This window comes from Rattus norvegicus, chromosome 7 (assembly GCF_036323735.1).
Source record: "Rattus norvegicus strain BN/NHsdMcwi chromosome 7, GRCr8, whole genome shotgun sequence".
In the NCBI taxonomy this organism is placed as follows: Eukaryota; Metazoa; Chordata; class Mammalia; order Rodentia; family Muridae; genus Rattus; species Rattus norvegicus.
This window is the reverse complement of record NC_086025.1, coordinates 31,679,808-31,702,565: the sequence shown is the minus strand read 5'-3', so window position 1 is coordinate 31,702,565 and position 22,758 is coordinate 31,679,808. Positions and strand designations below refer to the sequence as shown.

Below are 22,758 nucleotides of genomic sequence, written 5' to 3'. Positions count from 1 at the left end.
CACCTTCACAAGGGGCTTATCCCAAGCCAATCCTGAGAAAACAAGTTTCTATTGTTATTTTGTTAAAGTGTAGCTGCCCCTGCCCACTGTCTCACAGGAGCTGTTTCTCTCTAGGATGCTCCAGCTGCAGCATGAATTATGGAAGCATGTAAGACTCATCTTCTCCCTCTAGGCTACATAGCGTGCTTCCCTGGAGGATTCAGGCTGGCCCTTTAGTAGGAGTGTCCGAGAATCTTCACAATTTGAGAATTGTTGCAGTCAGACTAGTCTGAAATGGTCATGTTCATTCTCTGTTTCTTTCTCTGTCTCTCTCTTTGTCTCTCTCTCCTCTTCTCTCTCTCTCTCTCTCTCTCTCTCTCTCTCTCTCTCTCTCTCTCTCAGATTTGTCAACTGCGTTCACCTCATCAGCATCTTAGCAGGCTGTCTGGAAGAACCCAGACCTTCAGCCAAACAGAGCCGGATATAGTCTCAGACATTTACTAGTTAGAGTTTAGGGCATGTCATTCAGTGTGTCCTAATACTACTAGCTCCCTTTTTAAGAAAGTGGATGCTACCTGTCTTGTGGCAGTGGCTCTAAAAGCACAAGTATTTCTTTGTCTCCCCCCCATCCTTGCTTTAAAATGACACAGAGAGCACACTTGTGCCGGAGCTCCCTGGAACCAGAAGGGACTGTACTAGGAAATGTTCCTCAGGCTGGAGCACAGCATTTGCTTTATCAGTCATACAAGCATGAAGGAAATTACTTTATCTTGCTTCCCTTCCCTTATCTACCCAGTAGCTAGGAGGGAAGTGTGGGGCTGTAAGGGAGACAGTGCTGGGCCATAGGGAACCTTCACACAACTTTCCCAACCCCACCCTGGGAGCAGAAAAGGCCGCAGTATCAGACAGACCTTTCCATGCTATGATGCCAGGGACCCCAACCTCGGGGGAGGGGGAGGGGGGAGGGGGAGGTGGGAAGGGAAGGGAGAGGAGGGAGGAGGAGAAGGAGGAGGAGGAAGAGGAGGAAGAAGAGGAGGAAGAGGAGGAGGAGGAGGAGGAGGCGGTATATCAGTACCAAGTTCCCTCTGCTTTCTCCTGCTGCCTCCTTCATGGTCTTGGTTTTTTTTGTTTGTTTGTTTTTTCAATTAATGAAAGTCTGGGCCATTGGAAGTGAGCAAGCATGCCAAGCAGCCCTTAAACTAGACAAGAAGATATAAAACTGGCCTTCCCTTTTATGTTCATTCCTGCAAGATGCCCAGGTTAAAGGCAAAACCTTCCATAGCAGGACCCAAAGAACTTAGTGGCGTGCGGGACACCTGCCTCCCGTGAGAAGTTTCAGCGACGTTCTTTATACCCGAGGCACATCTGTGGCTCACGGCCTTAAATCAGAGTCTTCTTTCTTACGCCAAGGATGAGGCAAGAGTCAGTTTTGTGGAAAATGTCTTTAACAGGAAACAAATAAAACTATCAGTGCTAAGTAAAATAGACCACTGTGAAACCTGGGCTCAATCCCACAGGGAAGCGTATGTGCGACTAACTGCATTGTGTAACAAGACCGCCTTTAGTAGCTGGCATGGCTCTTTTTGTTGTTCTAAGGGGAAGCGGCCAAAGCTGAAGCCAGAGCTGTTAATTGAAAGCCCTGCAGCCTCTGGAAACGCTCCTCTGAGAGATGCCGAGAATCAGAGTTTCTCTGCGATTTATGGTTGTTCTAAACGCCTAACACCTTGTACATTTTCAAAGCCATCCCCTCGGCCTCCAGAAGCCTCTGGGTATGTTTCCGCTGCTTTGAACCCCATATCCTTTACCCATTTAAGAGGGACATTTTAGAACTGAAAAGGAGGTTCTGTAGTCCTTGATTTCGAGTGATCCCTGTGGGTGAAAGGGTTGAGACCGTATGGCAGGGCCCACAGCCTTTTCTCAAGCTACTTGAGAGAACCCAGCAGTGGGGTCACTGGACAGAACAACGTGACAACTCCTTCTATCAGCCACAGTGCTGGCTCAGAGGCTCCCCCAGGCCTCCTGGTACTCGATGGCAGGTGGGCTGGCAGGCAAGGCCAAGGTTAAGCCAGGGCAAGTTCCCATCCCGTCAAGTGAATGGAAGGGCATTGGAAGTTGTGCCAGCACAGCCTCCAAAATCAGCTGGATGGGAATCACACACAACGATGAAGAGTGCGATGGGGCCAGGATGGAGGGCGGGGTTGGGGACAAGGAGGAAGCCATGGCATCTGAGTGCTCTAAAGGAAACAAAGCCAGCTTCCTTGAAGAGGAATCGGCATGAAACACACGGTGTAAAGTCTCACAAGCTGCACTGGGTACAGTGGTACATGCTTGTAATTTATCACGGGAGGAGCCAGGGTCCAGAGTCAACCTCAGCTCCAAAGCAGGGCTGAGGTCCGCCGAGACTGTATGAGGCCCTGCCTCAAAACACAACAGTGGATTGGCATGCTTCGACACGAGTGTATACACCATCTCCTTCCACACGTGTGTATACACCATCCCCACCGTCAGGATAACGAGATAGCTATCATCTTGAAACTTTCCCCATGATCCTTTGTAATTCCCTCCCATCTCCCCAGCCTGGGGGAGGGAGAGGGGGTGCTCTGGGGGGAGACATGGATCTACTCTCTGTTGTTATTCGTGGGCTTCATTGCCTGCGTTCACCTAAATGCAGTTCTGTACTCCCTCCTCCTCCTTTTCGGCTTCTTTCATTCAGTGTAATTATTTTGAGACTCATTCAGGTCGAAGTATGTATAGTATTTCATTCATTTTACTAGACAGCGATACTCCACTGTACCGATATGGCACGCACTGTTTACCCGTTCGCAGCTGTTATGAAGCCATCGAGAAGCACCGGCGTTAAGCACCCTCATGCGTGTAACTGCGTGAACGGAGGTTACTTTTCTCTGCGGTAAATGCTTAGAAATGCAGTTGGAAGAACAAAAGCCTGCTATAGATCTAACCTGTTAAGAAACCGTCAGACTGTCTTTTTTTTTTTTTTTTTTTTTTTTTTGGTTCTTTTTTTCGGAGCTGGGGACCCAGACTGTCTTTAGAGTAACTTTCTGTCGCTCCACAACCCCGCCAACATGGTATATAGTTCCCCTTAATTTCGGCTTTTCCCCATTGTACCGTGAAACCCACATGCAGCCTACATGATGTGTCATCGTTAACTAGACCCAGTGCGGTCTGACAGGTGTGAAGGACCTATTCATCTTCTACAGCTGAGCTGGTACCCGACAAAGGCACTCCACTCCCCATGCTCCAGGCAAGCACGACTCCACCTCGGTGGATGTGACCGTGGATGGATCCTCACGCGAGCAGGGTTTTTCCTTCTGAGCCTGGCAGCCATATTCATCTGAGTTGAGTGGTCAACTGTGGTTTAAATGTGCGTTTCCCTAACGACTGGCGCACTGTGCCTTTTTGTGTCTCTATCCCCCACCCCTATATCTTCATCGCTGGAACTATCTGCTCTAAATCTGTCCTCTTTTCTGAATGGGCTTGTTTTCCACCACATTCTTAGGACACACGACTCAGAGGACTCAAGCTGTATCTGCCCTGAAAGCGCCTGGGGGCGGGGCGCCTGGGGGCAGGAAGACTGGGGGCGGGGCGACTTGGGCGGGGGCGGTAGTGGCGACTAGCATACAGATGATGTCAGGGAGCTGACAGGTAAAGTCACCAATATGGGATTTTATGGAACCTCCTACCAAGTTCTAAATCTAGTTGAACTACATAGGCCACACTCAACATAAGGTAGCCAAATTTCATCCATTGACTCCTGAAGTGAAGCCTCTAGTGAGTGAGTTCTTTTATACTCAGCTCTCTCCTCAGCCCCCTAAAGGACTTATTTCAACACTTGCTTATTGAGCACTAAACAGATGCCAGGAAGCATTTGGGGGCGGGGGCGGGGGAGGCCCCTCCTCTCCTGGGCCCTAGGTCTCCTGCTCCAATAGGGTTTCAGGTTGGGCATAGAAAAGCATCTCTGTAACCCCTCCCTTTCTCTCCCGAATCTGTCCCCTGGAGAAGGGACTGGCTAAGTACCTTTGAAGAGTCCCAGGGGGCTCCTCTGAGGAGGTGGCACCAGCTAATGACTGATGAGAATGGGAACGTAGACCGGGAATATACAGGATTAAGCAAGCCTCCGCCTGCTGTCAGTCACTAGGAAATGAAATAAATTTTGAGATTACTAAGCCGCCCTTAAAATGAACCAGGGCAACATATTGGGAAGGTGGTTCCTTTGTTCTGTGAAACTTTTCTTTCAGTTTTTCACACGTATCACATGCTTCCAATATATCCGTATGTTTAGAAAGAAACATGGAAATATATAAAAATATAGAAAAGATCAGGAGAAACACACACATTATCTTCATGGCTGGTAAGGGGATTAGCAACATCAATCAGGGTTGAGCCTGCATTATTATTTGAGGTCCCGCGGAATGGGTGCCAGGATTGTGACCCAGGCAACAGCACACAGCCACCTGGCCAGCTGAGCTCTGTCACCAGCTAATGCCAGAGTGAGCAAGTGACTTTATTTCTCTCGTTTCAACTTCACGGCGGTATATGCGTTTGGCTCAACAGCGGTGCTCAAGCCTACAGTGTTTGAGACAGTCCCTCAACGATGTCCATAATCAGCCCGATTTGCCTCGTGTTCTGTCGGCAGTGCCTCAAATGTGCCCGTACTGTAGGCCCCTGGGAGAATTCGCTGGATTAATGTGCGCTGTCGTTGCATTTTACGTGAAGCGAGGCCCGCATCCCCCCGTGATAAAAATATCTCTGAAGTCTCTTTCCTCACAAAATTGAGACGCGGAGAAGCCTAGAAAAGTGCAAGCTCGTCAAGAACTGCAGAGCCGCACAGCCAAGCGGAACTCTGCAGTTCGCTTCGCCCCGCCGCGTGGCATATCCGGCCCTTTATCAAGCTAGTTATGCATTGCGTGAGACTGGAGCAGCCTCTGAATCCATGGCAACTGCCCCAGTAGCTTAAAAAAAATAAAATAAAAAAGACAAACAAAACAAAACCCTAAACCCTCACAATATATTGGTAGGAGCTGCTAATGACCAGACACTGTGCGGGGAGGGTATGAGCTGTGAACAAGAGGAACGTGGCCCTGTTAGCTTTTTAGCTAACTGCAGCACATGCCACACGCCTCTGCCCAAGGTGACATGTGTACTGGCACTCCGTCCTTGCCCGCCTTTGCCAGCCTTCTGCCTGTCCACATAATAGCATGCAGTTGTCATGGGTTTGGAAACCAGCCGTTTGGCTAATGTGGATGCTCTGGGACTTTGATCTTCCCGGCCCCAGATTCCAAATGCAGGTGTTAATGGAACAGAGATTGCTCTCAAGTGTTTTTTTTTTTTTTATTTTGTTTTTGTTTCAGGGCCAGAGTCCTGTTGCATTTGCAGTCAGTTAAAATGCATGAACTTGAATGCAGACAGTACACACGCATGCATACAGGCCCAAACCTCATACACATAAAATAAAATGTGTCTTAAAAAAAACCAACCAAACAGACAGACAAACAAAACCACCAAACCCTCCCTTTTTCAGGCTTCACTTAAGCCAGGATGAAAATATTACATTTATACCAAAACAACGTAAATCTTTCTAGTACCATTTCACCAATCCTTGGAGATCACTCGATTGTCAGCATCCGGATCTTCCAGCTTTGAAAGGGTAACACATTAGGACGCCTACCTTGCGAGACAGGGTGTGGACACTGCCTATGACCCAGTATCCAGAAGGCTGAGGCAGGGAGATCTTGAAGGATGGCCTGTGTTATGCAAGGCCCTGTCTCAGAAAGAACAAAAGGGTGGGTCACTGTCTTCTTCCTTTCTCTTGGGCTTGCTGGTGCAAGAACTGAGTGCTTTGCTCTTGGGGTTGGTGTTGTACCCCAGATTTGCCTGCCCTTCAAACCCTGCCCACTACAGTCTTATTACCAAGTCATCCAGCCCATCTGAGCGCCATCCGGGAAATGGGTATCTGTGGCTGAAGTTAACCCTGTCGTCAGTACTGCTCCAGGCCCATCCCTTCTTTCAGGAGGCTGCACAGGGAAAAGCATCAATCCACTGGAGTTGCATCATAATTTATAGTGATGTTGTGCTTTCTCAAACCGCCTCTGTAATGGCCAGTGCCCAAAAATCAGCAGCAGAGATCTTATCCAGGGCTATGGGCCAGCTCGTGTTCCTTAGCCTGGGTATCAGTCTACGTGTGTGTGTGTGTGTGTGTGTGTGTGTGTGTAAAAATTATTTTTGTTGCTGCTTCATACTGTAATTGCTACTAAGGATTATCTCGGTTCTTTTTTTAATATTTATTTATTTATTTAATGAATACAAGTACACTGTAGCTGTCTTCAGACACACCAGACCCCATTACAGATGGTTGTGAGCCACCATGTGGTTGCTGGGAATTGAACTCAGGACCTCTGGAAGAGCAGTCGGTGCTCTTAACCGCTGAGCCATCTCTCCAGCCCCATGTTTATACATTTTATTTGGAAGATTAAAACATGGCTTAAAGGAATACTTGAACATTTTTTTAAATTTTGAGAGTATTTATTAATGTGAAATAATGTAATTTCCCTATTTTGAAAAAGAGAAAAACTCAGATCTGTATGTCCAGATGATGTAGCGTCATAAGGAATCTTTAATAGTAGTCTCCTGCAGACCTCCCGGGGAGGAGCGGCATGGACCTCATGAGTGATTGAGGCAACCCACTGCCTTCAGAGCAGCCAGCAGTGCGGGCACTAGCATTCAAATGTCTGTCGGGCACTAGCATTAACAATGTCTGTCGGGCACCTCTGCGTTCTAGGGAGACAGCAGGCGCTTTGGAACTTAGCCCTTCACTGTGTCTTTAAGTTTCAAGTGTGGTTTTAAAGGACATGATTCCATGAACCCAGCAGTTCTGCCACTGTAACCGTGACCTAGGCAGATTAGAGGCAGGCTCACACTGGCTCCCTTGGGCCATAGCCATTTTTGTCTTTATGAGCCTCTCCTCTTTAAGATAATAAAAAAGCAAGTTTATGATGGTTAATAAAGGTGGACATGGTGATGTTATTTATTCAAACATTTCACTCAACCAATGTCCAGTTTTCCCTCTAATTATGAAGATAAAAAATTACTTTTTCTTGTTCTCCCCAAAGTATTATGAACTCTTAATGCTGGCCCCTCCTGCCCGTGGGTAAAACAAGTCTGATTAGAAGTCATTATTTTTCCTTTTACAATTTTTTTTTAGATTTTACTTCTGAATTATAATGTCCATGTTTTTAATGAAATGGAAAAAGAAAAAAAAAAACCCAATTACCTCAGAAAGCAGCTACATTCACCCAGGAAGCAGCTGCACATTCGATGGGAATAAGTCAGGTTGCCAGAGCTATAGCAGTAATTTTTCTGAATAAGAGATTTTTTTTTAATTGGCAAACGAAACAAAAAACCAAAACAACCCAAAAACGCATGTCATTTCGTACCAGGTTCAATCTGCCTGCCTGGCCCCAAGCGCTAAAGTTCTTGCCAACCGTCTAAGCACAAGCGCCTGACTCAGCATTTTCCTGCTCGCTGCGTCCAGCGCTGTCGTATGATGCCGTCAGTTTCTGAGTCTCAGTCCCCTCCTCCTCTACAATATAAAGATGTGTGTCTCTTTTCCAGCACCCAGTGGCATCCAGGCTGAGCACTGCAAGACCAGCTGTTTCCTCTCATTCTCTCGGCTTCTTGTGACTTTCTCCTATAAATTATGCATGTGCATTTAGAGGAGTCCAAGCCGTATTAAAAAGGAAAAGGAAGGAAAAAAAACTCACAAAGTATCATCATCTTGTCCATGCATGGAAGGATGGATGGATGGATGGATGGATGGATGGACAGACGGACAAAGAGAAAGGGGGTGTTCTTAATTGAAGAGAGTCAGGAGCTTTATTGCAGACTATAGGAACTGTACTAACAGCCAACAAGAGATGTAGTTACAGACTAGGAGATGGTCTAGAAAAGCTGAATTACGCGATACGCTGCTATTTTGAAAGTTTAAAAATCATTACATTTAATTTTCTCAAACTCGCCCAATGTCTTCATCAGGGTTACTGTCAGTGATGAAGCACCAGGACTGAAAGCAGCTCGGGAGGAAGGGGGAGTTACTTGGCTCCCTCTTGCATTGCCTTTCAGCATCAAGGCTGGGCCCTCCCTCATCAGTCACTGATTAACAAAACACCCTACAGGCTTGCCTACAGCTGGATCTCAGGGAGGCCTTTTCTTAATTGAGGTTTCCTCCTCTCAGATGACTCTAGCTGGTGTCAAATTGACAGAAAACTGGCCTCCCCTCCCTGAGATAATGGGGGGGGGGGGCTGAATGGGAAAGAATTCTGACCTTTGAATAAACTTTTTTTTTTCATAGTAAGAAATGCTATTTATTTCTCCTTACAAAGTTGGGAGAGGGGTGACGAACTTTTTTCGTGGGCTTTGTGTTTTCTAGTTTCTGTGGTGGAGCTAGTGTTGCTGTTCAATTCTCTCCCTTTCTGGGGTACTCAACAGACAACAGACAGACAGACAGGCAGGCAGGCAGGCAGGCACAGAGACACACACAGAGAGCTTCATACATGAATGTCGAGCTAAAGTGTCCTTTGCAATCACTCTTTTATCCCAGAGCATCAGGGGAGGGACCGTCGTATGCAAAGCATTGCTCTGGGTACCTGGGTGCATCACTGAGCAAGTGGACAGAGCTCCAGTTGCTCAACAGAAGCTAAAGGTTTCAGAGACATTAAGCAGGGCCAGGGAAGGGGAAACAGCAGCAGCACATAGACAGTGGGTGAGACGTTAGAGGTCACAGGTGGACAAGGGAAATCTCAGAGGACGTGGGATTGCATCTGAGAGCTGTGCAGGTGGTACGGCTTGATGAGAAGTCACACTTGGATGGAGGAAGTGTCCCACAGAAAGGGGACAGCTATGGTAAAGCTGCAGTCTGAGGGCAGAGCTCAAGGAAGGAGAAATGGCTAACAACTGGAGCTCTGTCGGGTCCTGGTGAGGTTGTGGAAGGTGCGGCTCCCCAAGAACTTCTCAAATGTTTTACACAACTTAGGAAAAAAAAAAAACTGTAGCAAAGATCCAGCTCACCATTTTTTTTTTCCTTCAGAAGGTATGTGGTCTCTACAAAACTGAAATAATTACCCAAAACTCATTCTCAAGAGCCTGGAAGGCATGCTTCTATTTTAACAGCCATGTAAGGGGACACAGTGCTAAATGATTAGCGGTCGATTTAATGAGAACTCAAAAATCACAAGGTCTGAAGAAAATAATAAAATCATTTCTGGAAGACAGTACCATATTACAGCTAAATGAAGCCTTGGTTGCCATCTGGCTTTATCTTTTACAAATGAGTCGTCTGGGAAGCGCTAAGTGACTTAGCCCATGCTACCTGGTTACCTGGCGACAGGCTCATCTTTAGAGACTGCCCTGGCCTGCTAATCCCAGCCCAGAGGGTATCCGCCCCAACCCCTGCCCAGTTATTGATGACAGTCTCGTTGGCCTTCCCAGACTTGACAGTCAAATCAAGGTTTCCATCGCAGTAAGTAGGATGTATTTGTGTTTTTGCTGTATGGCCTTCATCTTTGGGGTATACTGGGAATTGGTTTCAGGAAGATCAAATATCTGATTCCTGTGCCTCTCTGAGAACTCGGGGTGTCCTTTGTGGTTGCCCGTCAGAACGAAGGTTTCTAACTGGTTTGCTTTTCAAGGTGCTTTTCTTTTCTCTTCGAGACGTCAGTTTCTTAGCCAAAAGAATGCTTTTGTAGTCGTTACCCTCAAGGACCAGAGTTCACACAGGTCCTTGGAAGTAACCCAGCCCACCCGCCGCAGATAACGTCCCTCATGATCATTGCTAAGAGTACCACGAGATGGCTGCCAATCGGTGTGGGCCCTAGTCTGCCCTTCCTCCCTTTCTTCCCCTTCCTCCTTCTCTCCCTCTTTCTTCTTCCCTTCTGACTGTACCCTCTCCTGTTCAGTTCTCCACTGTAAGAATGATGACTAATATTGTGCGTATCTTAATTAGCGCTGGATACTGGAAATTCCTTAACCAGTGAGTTCCCCAAGTAATCAACCAGAGACCTTTTAATATCTCAAAGCTTAGTCCTTAGCTGGGCAGACTCTCTACTAACCTACCTAAGTTAACCGGACCGCCTAGCTCCATCCAGCCAAACCGCTAGCTATACCTAGACAGTTTCCATCCATGTCTCCTAGCAACAGGGCCCTCCTCTTTCTTCTTCTTCCTCTGTACTGCCCAATCATAGGCTTTAGCCTTTTATTAACCAATTAACTTTAAGGAGCAAGGTCCGCACAACAAAAGCTGGTGTAGGTGAGAATTCCGCCCATCTTAGGGCAACCGGATCTTGGGGCACAGAATTTAGCATTTGAATACATAGCAGCACAAAGCCAGCCTCAACAGTGCACACTCATCAATGTGTGTATGCTGCACTGTATGCCCTTAACGGACACAAGGAACGTCTTTGTCCTTCATTTCTGTTCCCGTCCCCCTCCCACTCCCCATAACTGTTGTGTCTGATGTATTCTTTTATTTATCTGTGCTGTTTTATAAGTGGCATCTGGACATTATTTTTAATTTGCCCCCTTCAGGATATTCCTTTGGCGCTCTACCTACCGTCCATGTTCAGCCCACCCTTACTGGTTTTCCTATGCACACTTCCTATTAATCTCCCCAGTGGAGAGCTGCTGGGGCGCTTCTAGTTCCTACACCCAGCGCAATTTATAAATAGGTGCATGGCTCTCGTGAACACGTTCGCGGATACGTGTTGGGTGGATATATATGCATTGTATGTGCAGTATTATGTGCATATCTTCCAAATAGATGGCTGAGTTATAAGATGTGTATTTGCTGGCACAAATAACGAACCTTATCTCACCAACAGCTTTGTGCATCAACCTATGAATGGATTGTAGAATTCTTCTTGATACTTACAGCTGATACTAATATTCCAAAATATGCCCTGCCCCACCCCCAGCACTGCCAGTTTGCTGTCTAGACAAAACGTGGTATCTTTCTGTTTCTCCACACATAAAATGACTTATCCTTGGCGTTTGCTTTCTTGTTCCTTTAAACTTTGTGCTTTACCACCTTTTCAGGTGTTTGCTTTTGTGAGTCCTTTAATGTAAATAACCTGTCTGGTGGAGGTTCCTGTCTCTCCTGGCGGTTTTCAGGAATACCTCATTTAGTCGTGTGGTCGTGTGTACCCAGGTCCGACTCGAACCACCAATTCAGCCCTCTTGCTTTAGTTCTTAGAGGGAACACATTTAAAGTTTCCTCACCTAAGAAAATGCCAACTGAAATAAGTCTCAGGTTTTATCAAGTCAAAAAATTTGCTTAAAATCTAAATTTTCACAGAAACATTTTTCCTAAATTATAGGTGGGTATCTTCAACAAATGTAGTTTTCACATTATGAAGATGACCTTTCTCTTCAGACCATTGATCTGTTGAAATAATTAAAAAGTCTATGATACTGAAAATTATTTATAAACCTAGGATAAGGTCTACGTGTTCATAACATATTATTTTAAGTCAGCATCAGTGGCTCAGAGTTACAGTGAGTTGGAGTGACTGGTATATTATCAGATTCCCCAGGGAGAAAAAAAGTGTGTGTGTTTTTTTAAAGGGTTAACCATATCCAACCAAGTCACCATCATAAAGAACTCATATCTGGTCACAGCACATGTCACAAATTAGCTGAAGTTAAAATGAAAGGACTTTAAGGTTTAAAAGGCTTCCTGTTACTTTAGATTCCTGGCCACAGATTCCACCAGCTCTTGTACCGGTTGCTCTATGGCTTCAAACCATGGTCGTCAGCCCCTGAATTCTCTTCTGAACCCTGCGGTCTATCTCAGGCAACATTTAAAGTGGCCACGTACTGGAGAATGCAGGCTAGAAAGGGCAGATTGACCAGACATAAACTAGTTCATTCAGAAAGCCTCTATATTACCAGGGCCCAAGGGTTTGTTGAAAATGAGGGCTTTCTTTATAAAACAGAAACATGTGCCAGTGAAGACGGTGAGTTGGGAACTTGACCTGGAGAACCCTTTTTCTTTAACATTATGATTACATATCAGGAAAGAACATTTCACATTTTTCTTCTCTTTGTATTTTCTCGAGACTGAGCTTCATGTAGCCCAGGCTGGCCTCAAAAAAAAGTGTGTGGTCTAAGATGACTTTGACCTCCTGTGTCTCCTGCCTCTGCCTTCCAAGTGCTGGGGTTAGAAGAATGCACCACCACATCTGCCTTAGGGTTTTACTGCTGTGAACAGACACCACGACCAAGGCAACTCTTATAAGGACAACATTTAATTGGGGCTGGCTTACATGTTCAGAGGTTCAGTCCATTATCATGAAGGTGGGAACATGGCAGCATCCAGGCAGGCATGGTACAGGAGGAGCTGAGAGTTCTATATCTTCTTCTGAAGGCAGCTAGCAGGATACAGACTTCCAGGCAACTAGAATGAGGGTCTTAAAGTACACGCCCAGTGACACACCTACTCCAACAAGGCCACACATTGAATAGTGCCACTCCCTGGGACAAGCATATACAAACCATCAGAGTACTCAACCCATCAGGTTTTCTTTTGTCCCTGGTCTGGGGCTGAAAGTGGTGGGGGTTGTGGGTAGAAGTAAGTAGAAGACATTGTGATCTCTGTACGTAAAGAGCATGGGTGACAGCAGTCACCTTCTGTCAAACAGAAAGTGACGCATGGTTCTAAACCAACAGGGATGACTGACAAAGAGACTTTTGGCTTAGGGTCTGGGACAGCTGCCCATGGGTGTGAGAGAAGAGGGCAGACACAACTGCAGAAGTGGGACATTGACATTCTATTTGTGCCCACTCATAAGACCATAGAGATGGAGGGAGGAAGGGCTAGAGAATACAGAAGAAAGAAAGCATCATGGGTAGGGGTCGCTCTTCCTTGACTCTGTGTGGTAGGTGGATTTGGATGTGTGAATTGCTCCCTTTGAAACAGGTGAGTTTTAGCTTCACCCAGAAGGAGATTTTTAAAACTACACGATAGATTTAGGATCTGTATAAAGGCAGACCATTTTATCCATATAGACAGAGTTGAATTCTCATTTAGGGTCTTAAATACTGGAACAGGCATTCTTCAGTAGAATCTGGTGCTTCATAACCAAGGATAATCTCATCATCCCAGGACAGATGCCCTTGTGTGCTATGGTGGGATGAGGTCTGCTCCTAGCAATTAGGAGGGTGGAAGGGGCCGTCAAGGTTGTGGGAAGGTGTGGCTCCAGATGCTGCTGGAGTGCCAGGTGCACCTGTGGACAGACCTGGCCCTTCCAGCCTTGCTCTTCCCGTCCCACTGCTGCAGTGTTGGTGTGTGTGTGTGTGTGTGTGTATGTGTGTGTGTGCATGTGTATGTGTGTGTGTATGTGTGTGTGCATGTGTGTGTGTGCCTGTGTGTGTGCATGTATATGTGTGTGTATGTGTGTGTGCATGTGTATGTGTATGTGTGTATGTGTGTGTGCATGTGTGTGTGCATGTGTATGTGTGTGTGCATACGCCACCCACACTACTCGCTGAATCTCCTTACGTTTACTTTGTGTTTTTAGTTGACCTTGTCTGTTTCATTTCCATTTAATTTAACTGGACCTGCATTAATCCTTGACATCTGGGCTTCAAAATTCCCATTACACTTTCCCCACCACATCAAAGTAGATGTGGTAGCTGACAGACAAAACACCCGTGGGAGTGTGACTAAAGACTGCCCTGCACACTACACAAAGGCCCCTGGTCACAGTGGATTAATTTATAGCTTTGCCTGATCTGATGCATTCTATCCTCACGCTAAATTTAGTGTCCTTCCTCTCTCTCTCTCTCTCTCTCTCTCTCTCTCTCTCTCTCTCTCTCTATCTCTCTCTCTCTCTCGCAGAAGTCATAAACTTAAAAAGGCCTAGGGAAGAAACTTTTCCTGCTGGAAGTCAGATGACACTAACAGCTTTGTCTCCTCTGCGGCATGGGTGGGGTGGGGGAGGAGCAGATGTATATAAGGAGGGAGGGAGGGAGCGAAGCTCTGTGGGTAGGGTGGGCTTTGCTTGGGGGAAGTAGTGTATTTATGCCAGTCATCTTTGCTCTGGCTGGTGTCCACAGGCTTCTGCCATCTCATTGGTGAGGCACTATCCATAGGCAGGTGACCATGAAAGTTCAGAAGAATCAGAACATAGTCTGTTCTTAGTGCCGGACACTTGGCTCACAGCCTCTGCTGCATTGAGTTGTCCTGGAGATAAAAAGGTGCCAGGGCAGCATAGACACTGATGGTCCCTCCCCAGCATCCTCTCACCTGAAAGGGAAGCAGTCAAAAGCAAATCAAACCCTGACTCCTCCAATTCACCAGCCGTGTATAAAGTAACACACAGACAAATAAAATCCGGAGAGTGTCGGGCGGGGAAAGATCTCTGGAAACCTCTCATCTTCAGTATCTTGAACCCCTTACCCACGAACACCAACCCCATCCCTCCCTCCTGTCCCTGCTGCACTCTGCTGTTTGCCCTTGTGACCTCGATGACCTTAGGTCCTTCCTACGAATGGAACCACACGGTGCTTATCCTTCTGCACAGATGCTGCAATTACTTCGCAGGTGTCCTCAAGATTGTAACATTGTAGCATGTCAGAATATTAACTCTTTTGAAGGCCAAAAACTATTCTATGCAAAATGTTGGATAACCAAGTTGGTACCAGAATTCTCCAAAGCAACACTTCCAACCACAAAATAGGAGTGAGGTCTATAAACTTGAAAATTAGCAAAGGGGGGATAAAATTGTTTATATAACATATAAACATATGTTTATAATTCAAAAGTATGATATAATGTATCATACATATATATGATTGTATAAATATAAAGACATTGTTCTAATGAGACAATAGGCAGTCTTGACCTGAAAGTACTCAGAGACTACAGCAACTGTGAACATCTCTTGTAAGAAATGAAAAAACTTGTAATAAAAGTAAATAGTTGACATACATCAAAACTACAGACACAGGAACGGAAGAGTCACAGTTGAAAACCAGTCGCAACCCAGTAGCAAAGAGCTCCATCTTGGGCTAGAGGCACTGTCCTGTTGCCTTCACTCAGTGGAGGGCATGGGATGTAGACTATCACTTGAGAAACAGGAAGGTATCAGGCATTCTACAAAACCAATAAAAATGAAGCATTGTGAGGGGCTGGGGTAGGGGACGCAGTGTGGGTTCCGGATTGTTTCAGTCAGAGGGTTTCTCCAACCCTTCAAGTGTTTGTAATCCTTTTCCCTGGGATTGTGTTAAGTATTTAACTGGAGGTTGCAAGGACATTCAGGGTCTTATCTTCCAACGTAACTAAAGGCAGTTGGTGGAGGAGAGTTCTTCTGCCACTTTGAATGTCACTGGGATCGAGCCACCTTCCTGCACAGCATGTAAGGAGGGGTCCCTCTCAAACGGCCTCAGACTCCATGCACTCCAGTTCCTCCACCCTTGCGTTCCCTCAGGAGAGGCTGGACCGCCCTCTTCAGCCAGCATTCTCTTGTTCGGGGGCCAGCTTTAGCTTCTTCTCTCTGAGGCTCATACCTGGTTAGACCCCATTCTGTAGAGGTGACAGAACGTCTGTGGCTGTGCAGTGCACAGTGACAGCCACGCACAGTCACCCCTTACAGGAGGCAGACTCAGGCAGTCAGAATCCTATTTAGGAAGTGTAAGGTCAAGCTCTCCTCAGCACCTACTCCAACTCTGTGCTCCTCTGGCTTAGCTGGGATGGTGACATCGCTCGAATGGCCTCCTCTCTCCTCTCCCATCACATCTTGGCTCTACGGCTTGTTTTTTTGTTTTTTGTTTTTTTTTTTGTTGTTGTTGTTTTGTTTGTTTTGTTTTTTGTTTTTTTCCTTAGGGAGGCAGGATGCTCTGGCTTCCTGCTTCTGTCCCTACTTCTTTTCTGGATGATATTTTATTAGGGCCACCAGGAGAGAGGCTGTTGGTTTAGCCTTGAACTCACAGCTTGGAGCAGTCCCCAGGCTGGTACTGAGGGGAGTGCATTTCAGCCAGAGCTCTTGATATTTCTGACAAAAAAGAAGAGACAGGAATTTAAAAAAAAAAAAAAAAAGCTTGTGACAAAACAGTGTGTCCGTGGGCATGATACATGTTTGTCTGTTTGTCTGTCTATGTGCACAAGGAGGAGGAAATAAGTGTCCATCCACGGACTTCTCTGCTCAGCAGCTTTTCTCAAATCTCCTGCACTGAACACTTTTAGAGATGCTAAGGGGCACTGTTCAGCCCACAGAACTGAGCAGTACAAAGAGACCAGGAATAGTCGCCTAACTGACCTGCCCCATTCCCTATCTGAGGTACTTACCTCATTCAACTTCCTGTTCTTTTCCTCCTCAGGTGACTGGATGTCTGGAATCCCCTCCCACATCCTCAACAGCTCCCCATCAGACCGGCAGATTAACCAGCTGGCCCAGAAGCTAGGCCCAGAGTGGGAGCCCATGGTGCTGTCTCTGGGACTGTCGCAGACCGACATCTACCGCTGCAAGGCCAACCATCCCCACAACGTGCAGTCGCAGGTGGTGGAGGCCTTTGTCCGCTGGCGCCAGCGTTATGGGAAGCAGGCCACCTTCCTAAGCCTGCACAAGGGCTTCCAAGCAGTGGAGGCTGACCCTTCGCTGCTCCAGCACATGCTGGAGTGACCAGACCCTTGCCACTTGCCGGTGCCCGGGTTCCCAAGTCACACAGGCTGAACTGGACTTTGCTCAGCAGGTGCCTTTGTTCTGGGTTAGGGTTTTTCTTTTCAATGATCCTCAGGTGGAAAGAGAACATCTGGATTCTACTCAAGATCACGAAGTAGATCCCCCACACTGGCTCAACAATCTACTGGCTTTAATTGCTCAAAGATGGCATTGTTGTAACTACCGTTTTGAACTTCATGGTTTCCCTTTGATGGAAGGCCAGAAAAAAACACACACCAAAAAAAAAAAAAAATCATGCTACAACATCGCATGCAGGTGTCCTGCACACAAGGCAGCCACACTTACGTTGCCTGGAAACTGGACTGTGGACTTAGCTCTTCTTAATGATGATGATAATAAAAAGTGAATTGTGGTATAGAATGTGCCTCTTTTGTGAGGAAGTATTGTATATCTCTCTCTCTCTCTCTCTCTCTCTCTCTCTCACACACACACACACACACACACACACACACACACACACACCCCACTCTTCTGTTGCATAGATGGAGGGTGTAAAAACATGGGAGTGGGACAAGATTGATTTGGCCGTGCAATGGTGGGGATAAATAACTCAGGCGGGGAGTATAGATTAAGCAGGAGGCGCCGAAACTCCCTGCAGAGGCCAGGGAGAGAACTGAAGCCCTTCATCTTAACAGATTGCACGAGGAATCTTTTTATTAAAGGCGTTGGATCAGAGACAAAGGAGCTAAGTGAGGAATCTTTTTATTAAAGGCGTTGGATCAGAGGGGAGAGTCATGGGTGGCCCAGCCTTTCATTAACAGCCCATAGTGTTAGCTGGACAGGTGGACGTGTTTGTAATCCCATCTAAGAGACTGAGGCAGGATGATCACCCCAAGGCCATCCTGGGCTGCGCAGTGAGTTCCAGGTCAGATTTGGTTATTAGCAGGACCCCCATCTCAAAGCAAATAAACAAAAATTTACCATGCAGGGGTTATAAAACGATCCTTTTCAGGGCCTGCTCGTCTGCATGTTCTCCTGTGAGCCTCTCAGAGGTCCTGTGGAGAGATATGCAAGGGTCCTTGGCCCCTTCTTTACCCGCAGCAGGGCCTGTGTCGGCTGACCAGGCTGGGAAGGGGTTTGCCTGCGCATGAGTGGATTAGAGGTAGGCAAGCTTCCATCCGGGAAAGACATAAAAAGCTCTTGTAGGAGCTGCGGGGCAGTTTGGTTGGTAGAGCGTTTACCTAGCAGGCTCAAAACCACCTCGGCAGCTAATAAACTTGGTGTGGTGGGGGCAAGCCTGCAATCTCAGCAGTACAGAAGATGGCGGCAGGGGGATCAGAAGTTTAATGTCATCCTCATCTCCGTAGTGAATTCAAGCCCGGCTTAAGCTACATGAAACCCAGTCATAAACAGAGAGCAAACCCACATTAAAGGTGACAAGTAGACATGTCCTTTATCCTTTGGGATGCCCGGAGAACCCAGTTTTTAATTCTATAGACTTTCTGAGGTAGCTTATCTCTCTCCATCCAAGGACAAGCCTGTGAAGAGGTAGCAGTTAGCATGAAGCAGTGTGTGTTGATGTCCTTTCAGGAATCTGGTACCTTTACCGAAAAGACCAACTGTTCCCCTGTCATTCCATGGATGCCATCCCAAAGCGTTGTATACGAGCCATACCCTCTCTTAATGTTCCTTCTTGTGGTCCAGTCAGTACTTCATTATTTTATAAAGCCCATGCTTCTCGCCACATCTCCGTACCCAGTGATAGATGGCTCTTCGGCAGAGTCTTCAAAAACCATTTGTCATTTTGAACTTTGAACTTACTGCTTTGCCATATCCCTGCCGGGATTCCTAATAGGGAGCTGTCTTGGCTTTTATTTTCTCCCAGTTCAGCCCCTCTTGTGGCTGAGTGAGCAGGGCTGGGCTCTCCTGCAGCTAGCTGGTGTGGGTCTGCCGCCTAGCTGCTTCCTCCTCCTGCTGTTTCTAATGAATCTGTCCTGCTCGGGGACACTCCTGTGCTGTCAGTAGTGGGCTGGTGGTGAAGAGCAAGGCTGTGGGGGGCTGATGCTGGGTGGGTTAGTAGAGCTCTGCCTTACTGCCCTTAATAAGTAAGCAAGGGGGTGCCACTACTGAATGACAAGGGCCACGCCTTGCCCCTGCCCACTTCCTGCAGAAGCGCTTAGGAGTGAAGCCAGGCAACTGAACGGCTGCACCTCTGTGCTACATCTCATCTCTCTGTTTCCCAGAAGGCTGGGAGGGAGCCCACCAGGATTCCATGTGTTCTTGCACAGAAGATTCTGAAACTTCAGAGACCTACCCCAAAGAAAATTCTACATGTGTTCGATGGGACAGCAAGGCTTTGAGGCACTAAAAGCAGCAAAATAATGTCCTTTCTTTCTCTGCCTGTCTGTCGTCTCTGTCTCTGTCTCTCTCTGTCTCTCTCTGTCTGTCTCTGTCTCTCTCTCTGTCTGTCTGTCTCTCTCTCTCTCTCTCTCTCTCTCTGTGTCAGCATTTATATACATGACTGCGTCTTTCAACATTTTAAAATGTGTAACTTCTATTAAATTTTCTCAGCGCAAATAAAGTACACATTCATTGTGTCATTTCGAAAACCTAGCATCGAGTAAAACGAGGGAAAGTCCCCTTGTGCTCACCGCAGCCAGTCAGCTTTGTTCTGCTCTGCGGTCAGTTTCTTAGTTAAGCCCACGTGTCCCTTCTCAGCAGAGTAGGATTGTCCCGTAAGGCTCTTTGACACTTGGCTTCCTTGACTGAACACACAGCAGTTGTTCTAATGCCAAAGGACTTTACAACACCCTTTGCTCTTAGAGAACACTTGTAGGTGCTGTAGTTTGGGCAGCATCTTTGAAGAGATTAAAAGCACTTAGCTACTAAGATACCAACAGCTCTCCCCTTCAGGAAGTTCACAGGCACTGGAGTTCTTGCTTGACATCCCCCGACCCCAAATCCCACCCAGAACCAATCTGAGCAAATCGTTGCTCTCTGCCGGCCCTGTGCACCTTACATCTGCAAGAAGCAAAGCTTAGCATGTCTGCACGCAGAGCTTTTCCCCTTGCCCCAAGATGTCCTCTCCACTGGACTACATCTAACTACAGCTGAGTTTCTTTTCTTCAAGAGAATGTTAGGGGAAGACAGTAAACACAGAAGCTACACATGGCCCCTGTGCTTTTCGAGGATGTGTACGCAATTGACAGTTGCTGGAGGGGAGAAACTGGTAGTATAATTGTCACCTGTAAGTGGCTCTGTAAGCAATTCTTTACCATTGTTCTTGTAAGTCGTCCCAGTAAAACTCATTCTTGTACCAGCCCAGATTTGTATGGAATGGTTTCTTCTGTCTGTCATCTGTCCTATCTGAGACATACAGACATTCACTCCTCACGTGTCTTTCCAGAAAAGCTATAGGGAGAGGCTAATCTCATCTCTGTTAATTGAGGACATTGAAAGCTCACCAACCAAGACACAAGCCCTACTCTCTGGAGCTCAACGCCAAATGAGACAGCCACAGATCTCTAATCACAACATGACAGGATCAAGTCCACACTCAAGTACCGAGCCGTTGAGAACAGAGCAAAATGACCCCCTCTGGCCTGCTCCTCAGGGGATGGGAGGCCTGAAGAACAAGAAAGCGCCACCACTTGGGTAAGTCACTCTATCATCTTAGAGCAGGTTTATTCACGTGTGCACAGTAACTGGTCTAGGGCTTCAGAGAGCCTTCCAGAGGTAAGAAAGATATACTGCGCCTACAATGGATTTTGGCAAAGGAAATGTCCGAGCTGAATTATTTTGGCTACTAGATTTTGGGTTTTTTTGTTTGTTTGTTTTTTACCTAATATTCTTTACCAAGTCAGGGCCCCAAAAATCTTAGGCTAAGGCCCCTCCTCCTTCTGGGGCGTATGCAGCCGCAGGGAGTGTGCAACCCTTCTGTGCATTCCTAGGCATAAGGAAACATGAACCGTCAGTACACTGCAGAGCATGTCGAGAATCTGGGTGGGAGTCTGATCTAACCCTTGGCTCTCATTAAATGAATCCCTACAGTCGGGGCACAAATTCTGCCAAAGATAAATAAGACATAGTCTCTGCCCAGCAGGACCTTAGCCTGCCGAGAAGGCGGATGTAACGGCCAGCAACTATGACACTGCACAGAGAAGGGAGCAATTAAGTTGGCCACAGAGGAAGCGACACTTGTAAGCCCTGCCCGAGTTAGCGTGATGGTTCCCCCCTCAGGGGATATTAGGAGACACCAGAATTCCATTTAATGTCGTCTTCATCCAGCTTGACAAATGCCACTCCTTCCATATGTCTGCAAGATGCATATGCCTCCGAAATGCTATCTCAAAGCCATTAGAAACAAAACACGTTGACAAATGCCAGCCTGCTCCATACCCCTAGATAGCAGTGGCGTGCTCAGCCACAGTAGAATCAGGATCAGGCTTCAAGGGTCTAGGTATCAGGCATATTTGAGGGAGCTTTTTATAGCACCCCCTCTCACCACCACCCCCCAACACTTGTACAAATTCAAAATAGATGTTGCAGCATTCAGGGAATGTTTTTAATATAATGTCTTGTTTACTTCCCTGAACTATAAACAGCTGAGAGGAACAGGGATGTGTGTCTTGTTGGCATTTACTGTTCTTATAAGAAAATTAAAGTCTCTCAAAGACACGGTTCAGTGAGCCAATTAAACCTTGTCTCTGCTTTGTTAAACTTGAGAGAAACATGCGGCGGTGATTCGGAGATCTATTGTTCATTCAAGACACCAGCTCTGAAATCCAGGTCTGAATGCTCAGAAAGAAAAAGCAGGTACAACGTCTCGGCAGCAATTCCATCTCATTTTTGTATCTCATCTCGAGCCACGATGTTTTGGGGGGTGTCACTTTACATTCTTGGTGGAGAGTATTTGCGGAAAATATGAAACGGGCGGGATGTCATGAAATAATTATTCCTATTGCTCCTGCTGACCCTTAACCGTCCCTGTGTCTAGGAGACACATTGGTGTTGTGAACACCTTGCCAATGCCAATGACTTGGATGTGACTTAGCTCAGTGCTGACCTCAGATAAGGCTGGATTTCTCCACACGGCTAGGCTGGAAATAGATGGTAATGAACTTGCCCCTCGGAACACGCCTTGACCAAGAATGAGGTATAGGGGCTACGTCTTTGAAGGCCCAGAGCATGTGCAGTAGAAAGTGGTTCTTCTCCATTGAAGGGCACAGATTTCTTCCTTTACAGATATTAGAAGACGGCAGAGACTTTCTTCAGGAAAATACACATGAGCTCTGGCACACTCTGATGTGCCCAGACGCAGACATGTGCATATGTTGTACACAGACATGTTGACATATAATTTTGAAGGAATTCTCGGTACTTCTGAATCCAAGTCATTCTTCCCAAGAACTCCTCATGTGAACCCTGGTTCTTCTGCACTGAACTATTCTACCAAGAGTATTCTTTGTTTCAGATGATATCGGGAGGCCTTGAGTTCAGTAGCGTGGAGCTGTTCATATTGGATTACACAAAGGTATAAATCGCTGTGAAGGTGTTGAAGTAGAGGCAGAGTCATTTATCTAAATCCAGATCTGTGTATAACTGACGACAGATCTTTTCTCTTACGGAGTCTAGGCTGACAGTCCTCCTGGACCCGCCTCTTGGCAAAGAAGCATTTACAGCCGTGCCATGTATAAGTCTCTGCCTCTAAGGGACTTCCTGCTGTCGCCTCATCTCTTTAGAACCAGAACTCCTCGGCAAGGAAGAAATGGGTGGTTGGTTTCATGGGGAAATCGGAGAAAACAGAGCCCCATTCACTTCATATACTGGGAAATTGTTCCTAACAATATCTTTTGTTCCACCATCTGCTTGAATCTCGTTTCTTTCAGCTTCTGGGAGCAGTTCTTTTCCTGCTCCAAAGCTAAGCTCCCTGCTGGCTTCGGCTGAGGGAGTGGACCCTTTGGTTGTCTGTTTTCTGTCGTCAAGACATCTTCTGTCACTCAATATTGTCATCTCCTGCTTGCCAGGGGACATCTTTCGTTAACGGTTATAAATAAACCCCAACACTCCCTTTCTGAAAGTGTGAATGACA

General features: G+C 46.6%; 1 protein-coding gene across 1 annotated transcript in view; it reads left to right on the top strand.

The window, feature by feature from the left end:
* Window positions 1-17,084, top strand: part of LOC134479863 (death domain-containing protein CRADD-like) — a 182,620-nt gene extending 165,536 nt beyond the window's left edge. Inside the window, exon 4 of the mRNA XM_063264594.1 lies at window positions 16,366-17,084. Within this exon, the coding sequence (XP_063120664.1) occupies window positions 16,366-16,667 (302 nt within the window). The 3' untranslated portion in view covers window positions 16,668-17,084. The remainder of the gene's footprint in view (window positions 1-16,365) is intronic.
* The last annotated feature ends 5,674 nt before the right edge of the window (window positions 17,085-22,758 follow it).